The sequence below is a fragment of the Bos mutus genome, chromosome 15 (assembly GCF_027580195.1).
Source record: "Bos mutus isolate GX-2022 chromosome 15, NWIPB_WYAK_1.1, whole genome shotgun sequence".
Lineage (NCBI taxonomy): Eukaryota > Metazoa > Chordata > Mammalia > Artiodactyla > Bovidae > Bos > Bos mutus.
The window spans coordinates 7,872,605-7,894,304 of record NC_091631.1 but is presented as its reverse complement, the minus strand read 5'-3'; the positions used below and the strand labels follow the sequence as shown (position 1 = coordinate 7,894,304).

The 21,700-nt window shown below is 44.1% G+C and overlaps 1 protein-coding gene across 5 annotated transcripts in view; it reads left to right on the top strand.

Moving 5' to 3' along the window:
• The window catches only part of EXT2 (exostosin glycosyltransferase 2), a 149,621-nt gene that overhangs the window by 66,976 nt on the left and 60,945 nt on the right, over positions 1–21,700 (top strand). For 4 of the 5 annotated variants that reach the window (XM_070383520.1, XM_070383521.1, XM_070383524.1 and 1 more), the window contains one exon: positions 2,125–2,256. The exons of the other annotated variant lie outside the window; for it this stretch is intronic. In XM_070383520.1, coding sequence (XP_070239621.1) covers positions 2,125–2,256 — 132 coding nt within the window. The remainder of the gene's footprint in view (positions 1–2,124; positions 2,257–21,700) is intronic. 5 annotated transcript variants of the gene reach the window in all.

The following is a 21,700-nucleotide window of genomic DNA, read 5'->3' as shown; positions in this document are numbered from 1 at the left end:
AGATATTCAAGCTGTATTTAGAAAAGGCAGAGGAACCAGAAATCAAATTGCCAACATCTGTTGCAGAGAGTTCCAGAAGAACATCTACTTCTGCTTCATTGACTATGCTAAGCCTTTGACTGTGTGGATCACAGCAAACTGGAAAATTCTTAAAGAGATGGGAATACCAGACCACCTTGCCTGCCTCATGAGAAATCTGTATGCAGGTCAAGAAGCAGCAGTTAGAACTGGACATGGAACAATGGACTGGTTCCAAATTGGGAAAGGAGTACGTCAACGCTGTATTTTGTCACCCTGCCTGTTTAACTTATATGCAGAGTACATCATGCAAAATACCATACTGGATGAAGCACAAGCTGGAATCAAGATTGCCGGGAGAAATATCAATAACTTCAGATATGCAGATGACACCACCCTTATGACAGAAAGCGAAGAGGAACTAAAGAGCCTCTTGATGAAGGTGAAAGAGGAGAGTGAAAAAGCTGGCTCAAAACTTAACATTCAAAAAATTAAAATCATGCCATCTGGTCCCATCACTTCATGGCAAATAGATGGGGAGACAATGGAAACAGTGACAGACTTTATTTTCTTGGGCTCCAAAATCACTTTAGATGGTAAATGCAGCCATGAAATTAAAAGATGTTTGCTCCTTGGAAGAAAAGCTGTGACAAACTTAGCATATTAAAAAGTAGAGACATTACTTTGTAAACAAAGGTCCATCTAGTCAAGGCTGTGGTTTTTCCAGTGGTCATGTATGGATGTGAGAGTTGGACCATGAAGAAAGCTGAGCGCCAAAGAATTGATGCTTTTGAACTGTGTTGTTGGAGAAGACTCTTGAGAGTTAGTCAGTCCTAAAGGAAATCAGTCCTGAATATTCATGGGAAAGACTGATACTGCAGCTGAAACTCCAATACTTTGTCCACCTGATGCGAAGAGCCAACTCATTAGAAAAGACCCTGATGCTGGGAAAGATTGAAGGCAGGAGGAGAAGGGGACGACAGAGGATGAGATGATTGGATGACATGGCTGACTCGATGGATGAGTTTGAGTAAGCTCTGGGAGTCAGTGATGCACAGGGATGCCTGCCTGCTGTAGTCCATGGCGTCGCAAAGAGTCAGACACGACTGAGCGACTGAACTGAACTGGAGATGAAGAAAATCAACAAAATGAAATGGAAAAGATTAATAAAATTGATAAACATCAGTAAGACTGATCAAGTACAAAGGGAAAACACAGATGATCAATATCAGGAATGAAAAGAGAGATATTACTACAGATTTTATAGGCATTAAATAGACATACATTTAGTCCAAACATTTAACAGTTTAAAGTGAACATATTCGTTGAAAAATACCACCTACAAAACTGACATGAAAATATGCAGAATCTTATGTCTATGGAAGAAAATCCATGATTTAAAATCGTTACCCACCCCACCCTCCCAAAAAAACACAAAACCTTAGATGGCTTTTTTGATGACTTCTCAGTCTTTCAAGGCAGAAATAATGCCAAACTTGGCTAACATTTGTCAAAGAATAGAACTTTTTCTACTCACTTTTCAACTCCTTTTATGAGGCCAGCATAACCTGACACTGAAATCCAATTTTAACATTACAGTGTTCAGCAAAAGAGGTCCGACACAAAAGAGTAAATACTATTTGGTTCCATTAATATGAAATTCCTTAGTGGGCTAACAGAAATCAGAGTAGGGATTACTCTTGGAGGGGTGAGATACTGGCTGGGTGCAGCAGAGAGGACTCTCCTGGGGTGCTGGAATGTTCTGTATCTTTATCTGGATAGTGATTATAGGAGTACTGAATGTACTTTATGTGCACTTTAGTAGTAATATTAAAAAAAAAAGACCATAAACTTGATACTTCATTCCCATGTAGTTTCTTTTCTGTCTAAATTGGATTCCATGTGCATTGCCTGCGCTCATGTCCTGTTTGACTGCCTTGGATGAATGCCCATTCTGATGGAGTTGCCTTGCACAGCAGGCAGGCTTTTGCCTTGGGCTTGCTCTTCTTTGAGAATAAGGAAATGACCCCGACGCAGAGGTGCCTGTGATGGAGCCTCTAGTTCTTCCCTCACTGCTCATTTCACGCAGTGTGGTTTTCTTCACAGGCACGGTGGTTTTGGGAAGCATACTTCCAGTCAATCAAGGCCATCGCCCTGGCCACCCTGCAGATCATCAATGATCGGATCTATCCATACGCTGCCATCTCCTATGAAGACTGGAACGACCCTCCTGCTGTGGTGAGTAAATGCTGGGGTGAGCCACGTCAGGCATAGGCCAGAGGCCAGGACGATGGAACATGTACTGGATTTGTAAAGGTGATTTAAGTTTGAGCTTTCTAAGATATAGGAGTGTGCTAGAATATGTGGGACCCAATAGGACCAGTTTTGGTCTTCCCTGTTGGCTCAGATGGTAAGGAATCTACCTGCAGTGCGGGAGACCTAGGTTCAATCCTTGGGTTGGGAGGATTCCCTGGAAGAGGGCATGGCCACCCACTCCAGTATTTTTGCCTGGAGAATCCCCATGGACAGAGGAGCCTGGTGGGCTACAGTCCACGGGGTAAGGAAAGAGTAGGACACAAATGAAGCGACTTAGCACACACGTACGCAGGACCAGTTTAATTTTGAAATGACCAAAGTAACAAATACTGAAGCAGCAGTTTGTTTTAAATGTGCTTAGGAAGGCAGTGTGTTTGTTTATTGCAGAAATAAATTGGGAGGCCTGGGTCTTGTTGGAAATGGAAGACTTCCTGATGACTTTTGCAATGGTGGTGCTTTGAACTCTTGAAAAGATTCTCTAAGCAATTAGTGATGGCTTATATTTTGAGCCCTGCCTCTTGTGCTTTATGCTAACTAAGTGCTTTGCATGGATGTCAATTAACATTCAGGCCCCTGCTAGGGGACATCATCAGCAAAAATGATAGAGAGGCATTAGGGATTGCTCAGGGTGACCGAGACCCCTCGGTCCTTCCAGCAGCAAGATGGGGTGGGCAGATGCTGCTCTCAGAGCTTCGTCCTTAATTGCAGGAGTCATGAGGTACCTGTGGCCTGGGAGGGACAAGTACCTGAAGCTGTGGGGGGCACAGTCTCTGCTCTGGGGCACACCTGCTCTCTGGCTCACAGACCCCAAGGCCTCTGCGTGAGAGAGCTAGACTCCTCTCCGCTGAATCATTGCTCTTCTCTTTGTGGCCAGCCGTCCTTGTCTCCTGACTCTACCCGCTCTTAACAGTGCTGTATGCCCACCTGGTCGGTCTTCTTTTTCCCTCCCCATCTCCCTCCTGCCTTTCTTAAGGGCTTATTGTGTGCCAGTGCTCCACCAGGTGCTGAGAAAGCAGAGGAAACCAGGCCCTGCCCTCAGAGGAACTCAGTGCTAACTTGGGAAGCCCGGAAGGAAGGGTATTGTATGAGTTGCCCTGCAGTGGAGCTGCGGATGGAATTCCCAGGGAGCCCCGGGCGAGGGCGGGCAGTGCTCCTGAACCGGGAGTGCCCAAGAGGAAGTAAAACCGTCAAGGCAAGTCAAACAGTAGCAAACACCTCCTTTCTGTTTTCCTTGAAGGAAGGTTTCCTTCTGTCCATCTCTTCCCTTGACTTCCTTGCCAAAGGTAACCTTCCAGAATGTTTGTGTTCCTGTATAGACATACTGTGTAATTTTAGAATACAAATGGGGTCACACTATGCATATTATTCTCAACCTTGCCTTTTTTACTTTAAAACTAGATCATGGGCTTACTTCCATTTCATTCTGTATAGGGATATTTCAGTTTTAAGGACTGCTGTAATCATGTTTTGGCCTTTTGGCTAAGATCACGTGTTGGACTGCTGTATGTGATCCCATCGCTTAGGTCTGTCTTACAGGCAGATCTGTTTTCAACAGTAATAGGGGGGATGCATATTATTGCATCCACACAGCCTTTCAGGTGTGTATGCACATAAATGTGTGAATGTATCTGTAGAATTAGTAATAGCAGAGAAATAACTAGAAGAATAGGCACACTTTAAGTGTTGATCAATCAGTCTGTTCAATTGCTCAGCCCCATCTGACTCTTTTCAACCCCATCAACTTGAGTGTTGATAGATTTTAACAAATTGCTCTTTCAAAAGACTACACCAGTTTATAATTCCACCAATAACATTTTGGTTATTCTGCTTCTTCATGCCTTCAGTAACCCTGAGTACTTGAATTTTTGCTTACTTGGAAGGTTGATATCTCTCTCTGTTGCTCCCAGAATACAAATATAAATCCTATTTGAACTGTGATTGATAACCCTGACTTTTTAGATTGTTTTTGGCATGTATTCATTCAGTGGGTATTTCCTGAGTGCCTATTTTGTTCCAGGCAGTGTTCTTGGTACTTGAGATATGTCAGTCAACAAAGCAGAGAAAAATCCACGCCACTGGGGAGTTTACATTGCAGTAGGTCTTGCTATCTGGAAGCAAGGTTTGTCTTTCTAGTAAAATTTTAAAGCTTTCTTTATACTGGTCCTTTACAAGTCTTGCAAAATTTTTTCTTAGGTGTTTTATCATTCTTACACTCCGATAAAGGAATTCATGCTTTCTGACATTTTAGTTCCTAACTGATTACTTTTGTATGAAGACATATTGTTGGCTTTTATGTATAAACTTGTAATACTCTGATTGAGTTCTGTAATTGTTTGACTTTTTTCAAGTTGATTCTCTTGTGTCTTCTAGATGTACAGTGATACCTGCAAATGCTAATTATTCTTTTTTCCAACACTTGAACCTTTTGTTATCTTTTATCTAATTGCCTTGGCTGCTGCTTCCAGAACAATGTTAAATGACCATCATTTAATGTTGTTAAGTGTTAAAAGAGAAGGGCGGGTGTTGTGTGAGAAAGGGGAAGTTAGATTTCCCCCTCCCCCAGCTTACCTGGTTCTCTGGAGGACAGAGATTCAGGCAAGTGAGCGTTAGATACAGGGAGGGGGTGGGCCAAGAATGATGAATTTTGGGGTTTCTGGTTCCATCCAGAAGGAGCAGCAAATTCAGGGGTCAGAGGGACAAGAGAGCACGGCGGCTTCAGGAACTTTGAGGGGGTCAGTGTAGCAGGAGTGAAGGGTTTGTGAGGGAGACGCAGAAGGTGGAGCCTTCTGAGGGCCCAGATTGCCAAACCCCTGGCATCTTAAGGGAGGTGCTGGAATGTTTCCGGTGGGTGATGGGAGATCAGCAGAGCACCTCCACAGAAGTCATGTGCTGAGATTGCATTTCGGGTCATTCTGACATCAGTGTGGAGGGTGCTTCTGTTGTAGGAGGACAAGGCCAAAGGCAGGAGACTGTTTCAGGAACCAGGTGAGAATTAATGGAGGATAAATGTGAGTGATGGGGCTTCCCTGGTGGCTCAGTCGGTAAAGAATCTGCCTGCAATCCTGGAGACTGCCTGCAAGACAGGTGACCTGGGTTTGATCCCTGGGTCAGGAAGTTCCCCCGGAGAAGGAAATGGCAACCCAGTCCAGTATTCTTGCCTGGAAAATCCCATGGACAGAGGAGCCTGGCAGACAACAGTCCACAGGGTCGCAAAGAGTTGGACACAACTTAGCGACTAGACCACCACCCAAATGTGAGTGATACCAGGGACCACCTGCCGTGCTAACTGGGAAGGCGTTTAGGAAGAGTGAGGAGGATGGTGTTGTCTATTGAGTGCGAGTACATGGGCATCGCGGGCCAGGTGGTGTTGGAGTCCAGGCATGGTCTGGCAGCAGGGCCTTCCACCGTCCAGCGCCAGGCCTCCTTTCCAGCCTTATTTCCTTCTGTTCCCTTTTGGGGAGCACTAGGTTTCTGGCTCCACAATGTTGTCCTTCCTGTGTTTGCTCTCTGCTTTTCCTTCCTGTGCCCTTGTGACCGTTGCTTCTTTCCCTGGACGCCGTTCTTCACCATCACCTCTGGTCTTATGCATTTTATTCAGGGGCCCTGGCCATGTACCCCTTTCTCCATGAGATTTTTCCTGGACCCCTTACAAAAAGTAATCTTTCCTTCTTGTAAATCTTAAAGCGTATTATCTATTTCTTTCCTGTCATTTAACATACATAGAAGTACAATTTCCTGTAAAATTTTAAGTTTCTTAAGGGAATTTCTGAGTTATCTTGGTATTCCTTATAATATTTAGAGCAATTTAATTCAGGTAGGAAGCCCTTTATACATAAAGAAGGAAGGAGGGATTGAGGAGGGTGGAATTTCCAGGACTTGAACCATCCAAAGCTCAGTCGCATGCTGACGTGACAGCCTTTATTTTATTTGACTTTCACCCTATTGGGAAGGTGAGAAAAGTGAAAGATTCCCTCTCATCTCTAAAGCAGACCTAATGAGGCTCACAGAGCCTGATGACTCGTCCAAGGTCGCATAATGGGCAAGTTGTGTAAACAAGCAGGAACCCAGGTCTTCTACCCACAGAGTGTCTTGACTGGCTTATGCAGTATTATGGGAGCCATTGAGCCTCCTCCAGGCTGAAACATTTCCACTCTTCTGAGCATATGGTACAAGCTTGAGACAAAGAAGATCACATCTGTTGCTCTGCGGGAGAATTCATACAGGTGGGATAATCATGACCCAGCTAGAGAATGTGGAGACAGTGGGCGCTTTCCTGTACTTTTATCTAAAGCTCCAAGAAAAGTGTTTGAGGATAAATGGTTGGGATTCTGGTCTCTGTCTTTCATAAGAATACAGACTAGGAGAAAATAGTATATGAAGTTTTATAGTTTTGAAATAGGCATATTTTAATTGAGGACAAAGCAGATTGCTGGACTCAATTTGGGAAAGAAGATGAGTATAAAAAGCATAGATCTGAATAAGCAACTGGAAACTATATTATTTATTTATTTATTTATTTTTCTTTCTTAAGGGGAATTTAGTGTTTAAGTTCTAGGAGCTCAGGTGATGAGAGCCCTGATTTAAAGCTGTAGGTTGTACATTTCTGCTTCTTCAGTGAAAGCAACTGACAGAAAGCCTGAATAGCATTGATTTATTTATAGTTAACTTCCCCCGCCCCTTCAGAAATACTTAACCTGTCCTAGATGTGGTTACTATGAGCCCAGCCTGCAGGGGAGTCTGCCCCTCTAGATTCCATCAAATTTACCATTTCAGGCACCCCGAGGTGGGAGTTGGTGTGGATCTCAGTCAGTAAATCAAGGGTTGGCCTGGCTTTTTCAAAGATCTGCAGTCAGGGCCTCCAGCCATGGCTCTGAGCTTGCTCAGCTGGAGAGGAGGGCCGAGAGCAGAGAGCCCTTTTTTGGCCAGATGCCACTGCCTGAGTTTAACGTAAAAAAAAAGAAGAGGCTTGTGTGTGGATGGTGAAAACAGGGAGGGGTGGTGGCCGGCCGCGCAGAAACCCGGTGCCTGGGCCACCAGATGCTCTGCCGTCCTCATTTGTAACTGGAGTGGGGCCGATTGCATTATCCACCTTTTGCTACACTCTCAAGACGGTGAAAGCGTGTGAGTAGGTCATTCTGGAGCACAACTTTAAAGTGGCACAGTGGTCCAGTCTGGAGAGATGGGCCCTTTGTCTTGAATCTTCTCTTTGGAAGGAATTTCTTACCAAATGGAAGTTTCTTTGTGAGAGATGACACATTTGTTCTTAATCATTAAATTTTTTAGCTCCTCTTGTCAAGGATGCCTGCATTTTACGGTCTCTTGAGGTTTTCATTTCTCCCCCGCTGTTTTTTTTTTTTGCAAGTCTCAGCAAAACTTTACCATCTCCCCAAACACTCCCCGCCTGTGTCGCTTCTCAGGCGTGTGCCATTTCTGGTCTCCCCCTTGGCGGGCCTGGTGCCTGGATCTGGGCCTGGCCTGGGTGGCTGGGGGTCTCTTCAGACACCCTCCCCCAGCTTACCTCTGGTCGCCTGCAGGGCACGAGCTTGTCGGGAGGACACAGACTGAGGCCCGGGAGCATTGAGGATGCGGATATGGAGCGGGCCAAGAGCCGTGAGGTTCTGGATTTCTGGCCTGTGCCAACACAGCCATATCCTCTCGGTAAAATCACGTAGAGTGGAGTATTTTCCCATATTATTTTTGTACAGCGTGATTAGAAGGATCATCTCCACCTTAGCATGTGCTAACGTGATTGAGTAGTGGTGGTGGTGTCAGTCGCTCAGTCGAGTCCGTCTCTCTGGACTGCAGCCCGCCAGGCTCTTCCATCCATGGGACTCTCCGGGAAAGAATACTGGAGTGGGTTGCCATGGCCTTCTCCAGGGGGTCTTCTCAACCCGTGGGATTCTCCAGGAAAGAATACTGGAGTGGGTTGCCATGCCCTTCTCCAGGGGGTCTTCTCAACCTGTGGGATTCTCCGGGAAAGAACACTGGAGTGGGTTGCCATGCCCTTCTCCAGGGGGTCTTCTCAACCCGTGGGATTCTCCGGGAAAGAATACTGGAGTGGTTGCCATGCCCTTCTCCAGGGGGTCTTCTCAACCCGGGGGTCAAACCCAGGTCTCCTGCATTTAAGGTGGAGTCTTTACCATTTGAGCTACCCAAGAAGGTAAGTTTTATTTACCTAGTTCCTTCTGGCAGTGTTTTTCACATTTGTTGTCATAGATAACACTAGTATAGATAACCCAGGCTTTTTTTTTTTTTTAACACGGACTATACTGGACCTAGAACAACAGAAAAAGGAGACAGCAGGGGTCCCATAGCTATTGACAAAAAACCTGACAAACTGACGAGGAAAGCGGGGAAGTGACTTAAAACGGATTGTTGCGCCCAGCATAAGAATAAGGCTGACAGCAAAAACTTGTTCCTATGAAATCTAGCCCGTGTGGCAGCTTCGCTGCAAGCCAGGCCTCAGGCGCGGGTTATATGCACTCACCTAGGCATCCTGTGGAGAAGGCAATGGCACCCACTCCAGCACTCTTGCCTGGAATATCCCACAGATGGAGGAGCCTGGTGGGCTGCAGTCCATGGGGTTGCTAAGAGTTGGACACGACTGAGCAACTTCACTTTCACTTTTCACTTTCATGCATTGGAGAAGGAAATGGCAACCTGCTCCAGTGTTCTTGCCTGGAGAATCCCAGGGATGGGGAAGCCTGGTGCGCTCCCGTCTCCAGGGTCGCATAGAGTCGGACACGACTGAAGCCACTTAGCAGCAGCAGCAGCAGGCATCCTGTAAGCCTGAGTCCAGCTTTTGAAGATAGAGGGGGAAGGCTCAGCAGGTGGGAGGCCTGTAGAAGAGCACTTGCTTGCATGGCAGTCCTCACCCACGAGGGGCAGGGTCAGAGCTGTGGACTCGGTGCAGCAGAGCCTGCTGCTGTCCCTAGTTCTTGGGGAAGCGGTTCTCCAATGTCAGGAGGTTCTCCAATGTCAGGATGTGTCAGAAGCTCCTGAAAGGCTTGTGAAAATGCAGATTGCTGCCACTCCATCCCTAGTCTCAGATGGTGTTGGTCTGGGTGAGGTCCTCGGATTTGCATTTCTAGCAAGTTCCCAAGTAGTGTCAATGCAGCTAGTCCAGGGGCTGTGCTTTGATGTGGGATTGGTTCACTGTGTGTGTCCTGACTCACTGCCTGGAGAAGGCACTCCCTCTCCCCCCATCCAGTGCCTCTTCTGCATCCCTGGAACTTGATTAGAAGCTTCCAGAGCCTGGGCTAAGCCCACATCTGTCTCAGCTACAAGAAGAACTCAGGGCTACCGGTACTTAGATGTCCAGACGGCAGCCCTTCTCATTCACAGAGGTTGTGGTTGTATAAGCTGCTGAAAATATCACTCAGCTGTAAATACTAACAAGCTATAAATCACTCTGCAGGCCGAAGGAGCGCCAGCTCAGATGCATGGAGCAGAACCCTGAGTCTGTTTAACTCCACTCCCTGCCCTTTAACATCCAGGTTGTGGAATGTGTCTCTGGAATTTGAACGCCTCCCCTGCTCACCCCCCTCCCCCAGGAGGCCTTTTTGGCTTATTTTCTCCCCTTTTTCCTCCCACTGCCCAGATATGGCTGAAGTATGTATGGAATTCAGAAATTTTAGCTTGAATTTTAAGTAAGTTTAAGCGTTTTGGAGTCTTTTGTTTTTAGAGGTGCCACATTTACAGGGTCACAGTTGCACAGAAGGTCCGCCTTCCTGCCCCCAATGCCAGGCCTTTCCTTGAGTTGCCTTCGCCATTGAACTGTTTCGTAGCTGTACTTGCTTCTGTGGAAACAAGCCGGACAGTCTCAGGTCATGGAGTACAGAAAGCCGAGTTGGGTTTGTGGAGCGAGAGACGCAGGAAGATCCTAGGAGCTTGACCCGGGGCCCCATGCCAAGAATTCTGATGGTCAGATAGTAACGTGGGAAAGACAAGGTCGCAGGTCAGATCCAGGTGGGGAGGATAAGTAAAGCACAGGAAGGGCCAAACTCAGGGGGGTGCTGTGGAGGGGGTCCTGTCAATCAGAGCATCCTTCCTGGAGAGGGAGACTCGTGTACCCAGGTTGCCACGTGTGCATGGCGACTCCAGTGGTGGCGGAGGTCGAGCCGCACATGCAGTTTCTCTGGATGCAGACCTTCCCCACCCACCCGGGCTTTTGTAGAGTTCACATTTATGACTCTGGCATTTATGAGGCAACACCTGTCTGCTTCCTTACGTCCCAGAGAGGAGGGCAGCGAGTGGAGTAGGTCCTCGGGGTCCATGGAGCTTGGTCTGGCAGCGGATGAATTGAGGACACCTTGGGTATTTTGGCAAAGCCATCCTTCACACACCAGCTGTCACTCACCGGCACATCCGATTCCCTTTCCCCTTGCTTCAGGGCCCACTTTCTTTCTCCCGCGAGTCAGTTTAAGAGGTTCAGTAGCAGAGGTTACTGGGAAAATGAGTTGTCGGGTATCCCAACATCAGGGGTAATGAATTCTATTTCTCGTATCCTATACTGTTTACATAGACATATCAATTAATATTTGAGTGTAATTTTTCTAATGAGAGGGTCATTACAGCTGCAGAGTAGCAATTTCCACATTGCTCCAGCTGGAGTTTGAGTCTTGATTTTTGGTTCTGTTTTATCTTTCAGCTATATTTCTTAATTTCATGTTTAAGAAAAAAATAGAATGGCTTAACACATGAATGGTTTAAAAAGTAAAATCATAAAATAACGCCTGTAAATTAAGGCCCATTCCCAAGGGGCAGCTGCTCTCAGCTCTCCTCTGATATTTATTTTCCTATCTTCTCATAAAATGCTGATAGTGCTGTTTTTTTTTTATTTCTCTATCTCAGACATTGTCTCTTTACTTCCATAGAGTTAGTGCTTTGTTTCCTGTTCCTGCCTCTTCCTCTGCACGTTTCTCTTCCCTCTCATCTTACCAGTGGGGCAGTGGCATCATTTTTCATTAGAGCAATGTTTATTGTTGCGTCATTAGGACTATATAAATGTTGGTGTCAGTGGGACCAAGTAGTGAAACATGGTTATGTTTCCTTTCTTGCATAACTTTTTTTCTTTTCCAGGGAGTAAATGCGTAGCTGTCTTAAAAACAAAACAAAACAAAAACACTCTCTTAGCTTTCCATGTTCCTATCACTGCTTTTTACTAACTTCTCCAACGAAGAGTGAAATGGTCAAGCGCAAGTGAACTATGGGCTGTCCCCCGCCTTCGCTCTCTTTCCCTCCCTCCCACCCTTCTCTTGCATAGCCCGCACCTGCAGCTCCAGTGTGGATTGACTGCTCTCTAGGTCTCCTGTACAGAGGTCAGCCTCAATTCTCTGTTCACCATGATTCTTGCACTTCTCTTCTTTTCTCTTCTTTGTTGGATTTTTGTTTTCAAGTTCTAACATCCTCTTTCTTTTTTTTTTTTTGTTTTTTTTTTAATCCAATAGCTTCCCCAGAAAAGGGACTGTTGGGGGGTAAATTTGCTGTCACCTTGCGTCTCTGAAAATGCATCTATTCTCTTTCACCTTGATGAATAGCTGTGTGCAGTGCTGTGCTTGGGCTGGTATAAAATTCTGGTCCACGTGGCTTTTCTTCAAAATTTCAAAGGCATTGCTTCATTGTCTGCTGATCTTCCCGTTTTAATCTCAAAAACCTGAGATGTCATTCTAATTCCTGATCCTTTTGTGTGAAACTGTTAATCTTCCTGGAAAACCCTGTGTTCTGAAACTAATGACGATACACCCTGGTATGAGTGTTTTTTGTTCACTGGATACTGATTTGGGCCCTTTATAAGGGAATTTTCACATTTTCTATCTCCCCCGCCCCGCCTCGTTTTCTCTATTTTTCGCTTGGTGGAACTTGGGTTACCTTGATGATGAATGTGCTAGACTGACCCTTGTTTTTCTTATCTTTTCTTTCTGTCTTAATGGACTTTTTGTTTTAATTTCTTAGATATTTTCTCAATTTTATCTTCTAATTTTTCATTTTAAAATTTTTGTTCACTTTTAATTTCTAAGAGTTTTTTCTTGTCTTCTACCTAATCTTTTTTATAGCTTCCTATTCTTGTTTTAAGGATACAGTACTTTCTCTCTCTGAAGATATTTGTGGTTTTGTTTTTATTTTTTATTGTTTTTATATAAATTTATTTTAATTGGAGGCTAATTACTTTACAATATTGTATTGGTTTTGCCATACAGAAACATGAATCCGCCACGGGTGTACACGTGTTCCCCATCCTGAACCCCCCTCCCACCTCCCTCCCTGTACCATCCCTCTGGGTCATCCCAGTGCACCAGCCCCAAGCATCCTGTATCCTGCATCAAACCTGGACTGGTGATTCGTTTCATATATGATATTATACATGTTTCAATGCCATTCTCCCAAATCATCCCACCCTCGCCCTCTCCCACAGAGTCCAAAAGACTGTTCTATACATCTGTGTCTCTTTTGCTGTCTCGCATACAGGGTTATCGTTACCCTCTTTCTAAATTCCATATATATGCATTAGTATACTGTATTGGTGTTTTTCTTTCTGTTTTTATTTGTCTTAAGCTCCGTGTATTGTTTGTTTCCTTTGAATTCCATCATCAGGGCTTTATTTTCTGTCTTTCACATTGGAAACTTTCTTCAAATACCTGATGTTTTTCAGCAGTCTATTCTTATTTGGGTGAGGCACTGAAAACTGATGGGAAGCCCTGTGTGCATGGTTTGGCTTGTCAACTTTTGGGCTTTACTGAGGTTTATGGATGGGGACTCAACTGTTTACCCCGTTGTTGGTACTCTTCAGTTCAGTTCAGTCGCTCAGTCGTGTCCGACTCTTTGCGACCCCATGAACTGCAGCACGCCAGGCCTCCCTGTTCATCACCATTTCCCGGAGTTCACTCAAACTCACGTCCATCGAGTCAGTGATGCCATCCAGCCATCTCATCCTCTGTCGTCCCCTTCTCCTCCTGCCCCCAATCACTCCCGGCATCAGAGTCTTTTCCAATGAGTCCACTCTTCGCATGAGGTGGCCAAAGTACTTTTAGGTTATTTCTGTTGGATTGGTTCACTGACCCAAAGGATAATCTTTCTGCCCTTGGGAGTAGGGCGAGGATGGATAGTAAGTCTGGGCTGCAAGTCTTTGGGGAGGAGAACGGGGGAAGGAGACCGGTTCTTATCCTTCATACAGTAGATGATCACTGAATCTGCCGTATTTGGTGTGGCGCCTCATCCTGCTGGCCGTCCGTTGTGTCTCTGGAGTGTGGGGTCTCTCTAGTTCATTTTCTCCAGAGAATAAACCTCCTGCTAAGATGCAGTGGGTGGAGAGGACAGGGAGGGCATTGACCTGCCTGTGCACGTAGGTTTAAGGGATCTCAGAACCAACTTTTCTTATTCCTGTTTTCAGAGTCCGTCCTCCCTAGACACCTAGGCCTTCCCATTTCTCAGTCTGCTAACCATCATCCTTGGAAGGATTAGCTTCCCATGCTTTGCTAGGCAGTTTATGTTCCTTTATCTGCCTTTTGTTTGTTTGCTTAAACAGACCTACAATTCTGTATATTTTTTAATTCTCTATTTTGACATAATTTTAGACTTAAATTTCCAAAACCAGTGCGTCGTTTCTGCACACCCTTCACTCATAGTCATCAAACACTAATATTTTGCCACCTTTCTTTTATTCTTTTCTGTGTGTGTGTAAGCACACACACACATATACATTCATATTTAGGTATTTTTTTCCTGAACCATTTGCAAGTTACAGATATGAGGCACCTTTACTCCTAGATCTTTCTCAGAAAATCACCCAAATTATCGCTAGTGGTAAAGAACCCACTTGCCAGTTTAGGAGACATAAGGGATGCAGGTTCAATCTCTAGGTCGGGAAGATGCCCTGGAGGAGGGCATGGCAACCCATTCCAGTATTCTTGCCTGGAGGATCCCCATGGACAGAGGAGCCTGGCCGGCTACAGTCCATGGGGTCACAAAGAGCTGGACACCGCTGAAGCAGCTGAGCGCACACATACAGACCTTATTTAGATTTTGTCAGTTATCTTCATTATGTCCATTACAGCAGAAGATTGCAGGCAGTCATTGTGTTCAGTTGTCATGTCTCTGTAGCTTCTACTAGAACAGTTTCTCGGGTCCTTCTTTGTCTGGCATGACAGTGGCCTTTTTGAAGAGAACATGTCAGTTATTTTGGAAGGTATCCTTTGATTTGGATTTGTCTGGTGCTTTTGTGTTAAATTATGCATTCCATTTCAAATTATTGAAATTCAGGTTAAGTATTTTTGGCAGGAATGTCACAAAAGTAATGTTGGTTCTTGGTGTATCACGTTGGAGGACACGTGATGTCGGTCTGTCCCATTGGTCGTGACGATAACTTCACTCAGAGCTTTCTCCAGTGGGAGGTTACTTCTTTCTTTTAGTGTGTCTTATTAGGACGTACTTTGAGACCGTGTAAATATCCTGTTACTCCTCAAACCTTTACTAGGGTTAGCATCCACCAATGATTTCTTGTCTGAATCAATTGTTATAATGGTTGCCAAATGGTAATTTTAATTCCCATGCTCTATCTGCTTTTGAGAGTGATTTTTATTCTTTAACCTGAGGGTTCATGTCTTTTAATCAGTGTTGGAATATTCTGCGTCATTTTCTTTTTGAATATTATGTATCTGTCATTCTCACTGATCTTGGAATCCTATTAAATGCGTGTTAGACCTCTTTAATTCTGTTGTTGTGTCTCTCAAGTTTGGTTTTTTTTCCCCTTATGTTTTACACATTTTTAACTCTTTGTGCTGCATGTTGGAAAATTTTTTCTCATCTATTTTGCTCTTTTCTTTGGCCATGTCCAATGTGTTTTTACCCATCCAGTGGGATTAAAATTTCAGTAGTTATTTCTATAAGCTCTGATTATTTTTCAAATCTGTCTGCCTGATCTTTTTTCATAGTATCTTTTTTTCCCTATATATTTTCACTTCCCTCTTTTGTATGTTAATTATTTGAGATACTCACTTTATATTCTCCAGTAATTCAATTTTAAAATTTCTCATAGCTTCTAATCCTGTCGTTTGCCTCCTGCCTGTTGCTCTTCTTGCATTATTTCCTTATATGTTTTGTAGTCTTGGAATGTGAGTTTCATCTCTGGTGAGGTTCTCTGTAGAAATCTTTGCCACCTGAGTGTAAGAAGGTATTTCTCCAGAGAGTTTGTTCTTGTTTTGTGGCTTCTGCCAGATGTTCCAGGAGGTATTGCAGAGATAAATCACTTTTTAACATTAGTTTCTCGGTCAGAGGTTTCCATACTGCACAGGGAGGGTCCATTTAAACCCCACACCAGTACGAGGGCTAGCCTCTGTTGGAAGCATCCCCCGTCCAAACTCAGGTTGAAAGGGACAGATGATTTTCTGTATGTCCATGTTCTAGGAGTGGCTTTCGGGACCACCTTTTTACTGATTGTACAGGCCTTCAAGGGTTCAGGCTTGGTATGTAAGTCCCACTGCCTGCCCCCTCTACCCCCGTGCCCAAAGCTGTGCTCCTCGCCAACGTGGGTGTGAGTGTCCACGCCCTGCGCCGCTGGGCCCAGTGACAGCCTCCCCGCGGCGCCTTCAGTTCTTTGCAGTTTGCTCATCGATTTGGGTTCCTGGCAACTTTCCATTTCCTGAATATTTTTTTTAAATTTTGTTATATTTTATCCTACGTTTCTGTCTGTTGTCCAGCAAGAGACGCTGTCTTTTTCGCCTCCCCAGATACGTTGAGCTCCTGTCCACTGTTGTTTCCTTGCCTGTTCTTTGTGCCCTGTGGGTTCATGCTCCCCCTCTTCTCCCCCCAGGAGGAAGCAGGGCTAAAACACAGTAGACAAAACATACACCTTATTGGAATTCCGGAGAAGTTAAGAAATGATTGCATTTTAGAGGCTGTTCTTTCCACTTTGTTTTGACCTTAATACTCCTGTCAGCTCACAACTGTACAAAAGCTTTGATTTTCTTGGTCATAACTGTGTAGGTACTTTGAGCTTGGAGGCCACAAGCTATAACTTAATCTTTCCCAAGAGTGTCTGTTTACCAAGCTAGTGATGTCTTCCTTCATACCATAGCTGACCTCTGAAATATAGTCAGCGGGCCACCAGCAAACATTTTTATGCCCAGGCCAAAGAAGGAGCCTGTCTTTCGAACTGAGTATTTCAGGTGTGGGATAGCCAGATGAAACTATAAATTTGTTTCACCTCTCATGAGAAGTAGTGCTTTGAGCCACCATTAGCATTCTTGAACACTTTGGATTATAGATCAGCCTGTTTGCTTGAATCAGAGAAATTACTAGCTTTTTCACTGAAGTTTTTTTTGTTTTGTTTTTGTTTTTAAGTGTTTTCAGTATACTTTTTAAGTAACAGATCCAGGGATGAGGATGGTGAATTTGAAGACTGTGTCTTAAGAATAATCCACATTTTTTACTATCAAACGACTGAACTGTTATTTTTAACATACAAAGTTAAGAACCAGTAAAATCAACAACATGTTGTATGTGCTCCTACTTTATTGTATTCACCCATTTAATTGATTAGACAGTATCTTAAACCATTTTACCACAGATGTATTTAGTGAAATTTATTACTTGCAGACTGATATAACTCATGAATTATTAAAAGCATCAGCATATGGAACCTTCTCTTTCTCATCTAGATTCTTTGAATACGGCTTAGGTTGAGCCATTTAACTGGCTTCTGTCCATCCCACTGATGGAAGCCACAGTCAGATGAGGGTTCTTATAAATGATTGGCTTCCTTTCCGAGCAAGAAGAGGATAAAATGTCAGCTTTTTCCTCTACTACCTGAAAAGCAATCAGGAGCAGCCCTCCCACTCTTCTTGACAGTAGTTTGGCTTTATAGAAGAAGGGCAGGCATTGAGCCAAATGTGAATGTCAGTGCTATATAAAGAAAAAAGTTAAGTAGCTAAAACTCCGATAGTAACTGGAATTTTTAGAGCAGTATTCAGATGGGTTTACCCTGTAAGCTTTCAGAAAGCTAATAATAACTCAGCCTGAACTGCAAGGTTTAATCCCTTCTTTCCTGGTGATGATCCCAGTAAATTGAAGTTACTTACCAAATGTCTCTTCACAGCGATTTGCTCATGTGTAGGACTGGGTTTAGGGGGTAATAATAGTTTCAGAAGAATAGGGTAGTGGTTAGTGACTGATTACCAATTACTAATCAAAGCCATTGAAAAGGACATTTTGGAATCAACCGGAGTTCCAGACCATTTAGGAGCCTGACATTGTGCTTTCTTATCTCTTTAAAATTTGTTATCCTTACCTGTAAAATGAACTATTACTTATTTCATAGGATTATTATGAGATAGTAGTGAAGTAATGTATGTAGGAGCATTTTGTAAGTGGTATTGATAAGGCTGCTAGTGTAACGTTCTATCACATGGAAACATACACTCTAGAATTGGGTGGGACTCTGGAGAACAAAACTGAAATTTACAGAGGGCACAGTTTTAGACCCAGATAGGCTCTGTTGTGTATTTTCTGTTGTTGAATCCTTGCATCCCCAAAGTCGCATTCTGCTAGCTCCATTCCTACAGATGAAGAAGGGGAGTCTTGTTTATTTTTAAGATCTGCGTCTCCATCATCCCATTTCATACATGAGGAAATGGAGGTCTGCAGAAGTGTGGTGACTTGTCTGACGCAGAGATTCTTAGTCCATCATTCCATCTGTTATAATAGGTTATGATGTTGTCGCAGTAATTGTTTTTGTATTGCACACAGACTTGGCCCTGAAATTAATCAGGAAATACAATAGCACCTAATTCAATTATTAGTGTAAATATAGAAAGACTTGTGTCACTGGCTTCTTGGTGGATTAGGTATGCTAAATGACCTTCCCAACTGAACAACAAAAATACTGAATGAAGTATGATAAAGCCTGTTGCTAAGTTGGGTGAAAAGTAAGATACTTGTTGACCCTAAACAAAGTGAAGCCAGGTGTCCTGGGAGGTGCTTTCACTGCAGACATTTGCAGCGTTCGGTGGCGTAGAGCCTCAGCCTGGTTGACTGTCTGAAGCAGGGAGCAGGGGAGCGGGAGAGAAAGTGTGTGGCCTGAGCAAGTTGGAGAATCTATCGGGAGCTTCCTGGGTGAAGCCAGGGAGCTAAAAGAGCCTCTTGAGTGAAGGGGTGAAGAAGCGCAAGTCTGTATTGACCCTGCTGTTGAGCACTGCATTCATAAGCCAGCTTCACATGGTTTGTGGTCCATGTTCGTACTACAGGTATAGTCCAAACAAACCGTGAGAGGAGAATTTCCTCGGAGGTGGCCCTGAGTTGGTGGGGCCAGCAGAAGTAGACACGGACCCTCTCTGTAGGGGTTCGTTTTCAGTCCAGCTCTCAAATGATGAACGTGTCTGTGGAAAATGAGCAGCTCACTGTAAAAAACAAAACAAAAACCCCACGATCAGAAATAAGGCAAACCCTATCAAGAAATAAGGCAGTATCACGAGCGAGAACCAGCAGAAACACAGCTGCAAGGCTTGGGCAAGCTCCAGAAGATAGTGGAGGACAGCGAGGCCTGGCATGCTGCAGTCCGTGGGGTTGCAAAGAGTTAGACGTGACATAGAGACTGAATGACACTTTAGATGATTAAATTCAAAGAAATGGTTTGGAATGCAGCCCAAAGAGACAGAAAATATTAATGAATTGAAGTTACATGGAGAACAGAGGGACAAGGTCCAACATATGTCTAATCAGAGTTCCAGGAGGAAGAGAGAGACAATGGAAAAGAGGCCCATTTTTGAAAGAATAATAGCTGACAATTCTCCAGAGCTGTTGAATGATAGTAGATCTCAGAGCTAGGAAGACCAGCAAACCGCAAGCAGGACAGTCGGAGTGAAACTGCAGTGCACTGAAGAAAAAGGAGCTTTTAAACACATCTAGATGTTCAAGCTCGTTTTAGAAAAGGCAGAGGAACCAGAGATCAAATTGCCAACATCCTCTGGGTCATGGAAAAAGCAAGAGAGTTCCAGAAAAACATCTATTTCTGCTTTATTGACTATGCCAAAGCCTTTGACTGTGTGGATCACAATAAACTGTGGAAAATTCTTCAAGAGATGGGAATACCAGACCACCTGACCTGCCTCTTAAGAAACCTGTATGCAGGTCAGGAAGCAACATTAGAATTGGACATGGAACAACAGACTGGTTCCAAATAGGAAAAGGAATACATCAAAGATGTATATTGTCACCCTGCTTATTTAACTTATATGCATAGTACATCATGAGAAATGCTGGGCTGGAAGAAGCCCAAGCTGGAATCAAGATTGCCGGGAGAAATATCAATAACCTCAGATATGCAGATGATACCACCCTTATGGCAGAAAGTGAAGAGGAACTAAAGCGCCTTTTGATGAAAGTGAAAGAGGAAAGTGAAAAAGTTGGCTTGAAGCTCAACATTCAGAAAACTAAGATCATAGCATCTGGTCCCATCACTTCATGGCAAATAGATGGAGAAACAGTGGAAACAGTGTCAGACTTTATTTTTTTTGGTTCCAGAATCACTGCAGATGGTGATTGCAGCCATGAAATTAAAAGACGGTTACTCCTTGGAAGGAAAGTTATGACCAACCTAGATAGCATATTCAAAAGTAGAGACATTACTTTGTCAACAAAGGTCCGTCTAGTCAAGGCTATGGTTTTTCCGGTGGTCATGTATGGATGTCAGAGTTGGACTGTGAAGAAAGCTGAGTGCCGAAAAATTGATGCTTTTGAACTGTGTGTTGGAGAAGACTCTTGAGTCCCTTGGACTGAAAGGAGATCCAACCAGTCCATCCTAAAGGAGATCAGTCCTGGGTGTTCATTGGAAGGACTGATTTTGAAGCTGAAACTCCAATACTTTGGCCACCTGATGCAAAGAGCTGACTTATTTGAAAAGACCCTGATGCTGGGAAAGATTGAAGGCTGGAGGAGAAGGGGATGACAGAGGATGAGATGGTTGGATGGCATCACCAACTCGATGGACATGGGTTTGGGTGGACTCCAGGAGTTGGTGATGGACAGGGAGGCCTGGTGTGCTGCAGTTCATGGGGTCGCAGAGTTGGACACAACTGAGCGGCTGAACTGAACTGAAACACATCTAGAGGAAAAAGAGGCTAACAGTGAAAAGGTCTGGCTTGCTCCTGTGACCCTCAGTTAGTCTCAGTGGCTCAGTTTCTTTGGATATTAAAGAGTCACAGTACCTGTTTACTCCAGTCCACCCAGATGTGGTTAGACCCCTTCCAAGACCAACATACAGAAAACTGATTTGTGAGGACATTACTGTAAGTAAATTGTAGGAATTCTAAGTTGATAATTTAACTATCTTAGTTTTGTCTACAGCACTGAAAGGGATTTCTGGCCTTCGATTTTCATCTCTCATGTGTCTGTTTAATGTCAAGTCAGGGAGATTTAGCCATCAGCATTCTCCTTATTTTTCAGAGCCGTCAGGTATTTTTTAATGGGTGGGATGAGGCAAAGACGCAGTGCAACAAATAGACTTCAGGCTTGTCCCTGAATCTTTTCCCTCTCAGTGTTAAGAGAGCCCGCTGGCACACATTCTTTAGGTCTCTCATCCTCCAGCTTCCCAAGTCAGCGCACACCCAGGGCAGTGCTGTGCTGCAGAGAGAAGCTGCAGAGGGTTAATGATTAAGGCAACGTGGGCCGCGTTACTGATTGCCCCTTTCAGATCTCCCAGCACCCATTAACATAAATATCATCTCACCATTTTGGACAGGGGACACCACCCTTATGCACGTTAGTAATGCGATGCTAATGCTTAACCCTTTCATTGCCCTCTCTGCTTCAAAGGCCTTGCCCTATGTCCATTGATAGGGAGGCTGTTTGAACCTCAAGGCAAAAATGAAAGGGTTAACTCCTTTTGGTTTTGCCCTTTGACCACTTCAGGATGAGAGGCATGATGAAATACTTTTCAAAGTCTTCAGTGGAAACACATCATGCATAATTGGAGCAAAAAAGAATAAATCAAAGCTTCCCCCCCCCTTTTAGTCTGGTAATTCATAATTGAAACCACATTGAGGTAAGGGTTGATAACTTCAAAACAACCATGAAAACTGCCCTTTCGATCAAGGTAGGGATAGGTAAGGCTGCTCGTAACCAGGGGCTTGAAAGCTTCTGTATAACAAGCCTGTCCTCTCCTTTTCCTTTCTCCTCTGACTTCTCACTTTTCTGTTCTGGCAAAATACCTTCATTTAAATCAAATGTGGGTTGACTCAAATATCTGCTTAATTCTCTTCTTGTCACAGGACGTTATACATAGTGACATAAAAAAAAAAAAAAACTCTGCTATAATAGGGGTTAAATTTTGGATCATCCTGCTTTGAACGTGATTCCTTCTGTGTGGGTTTTGCCT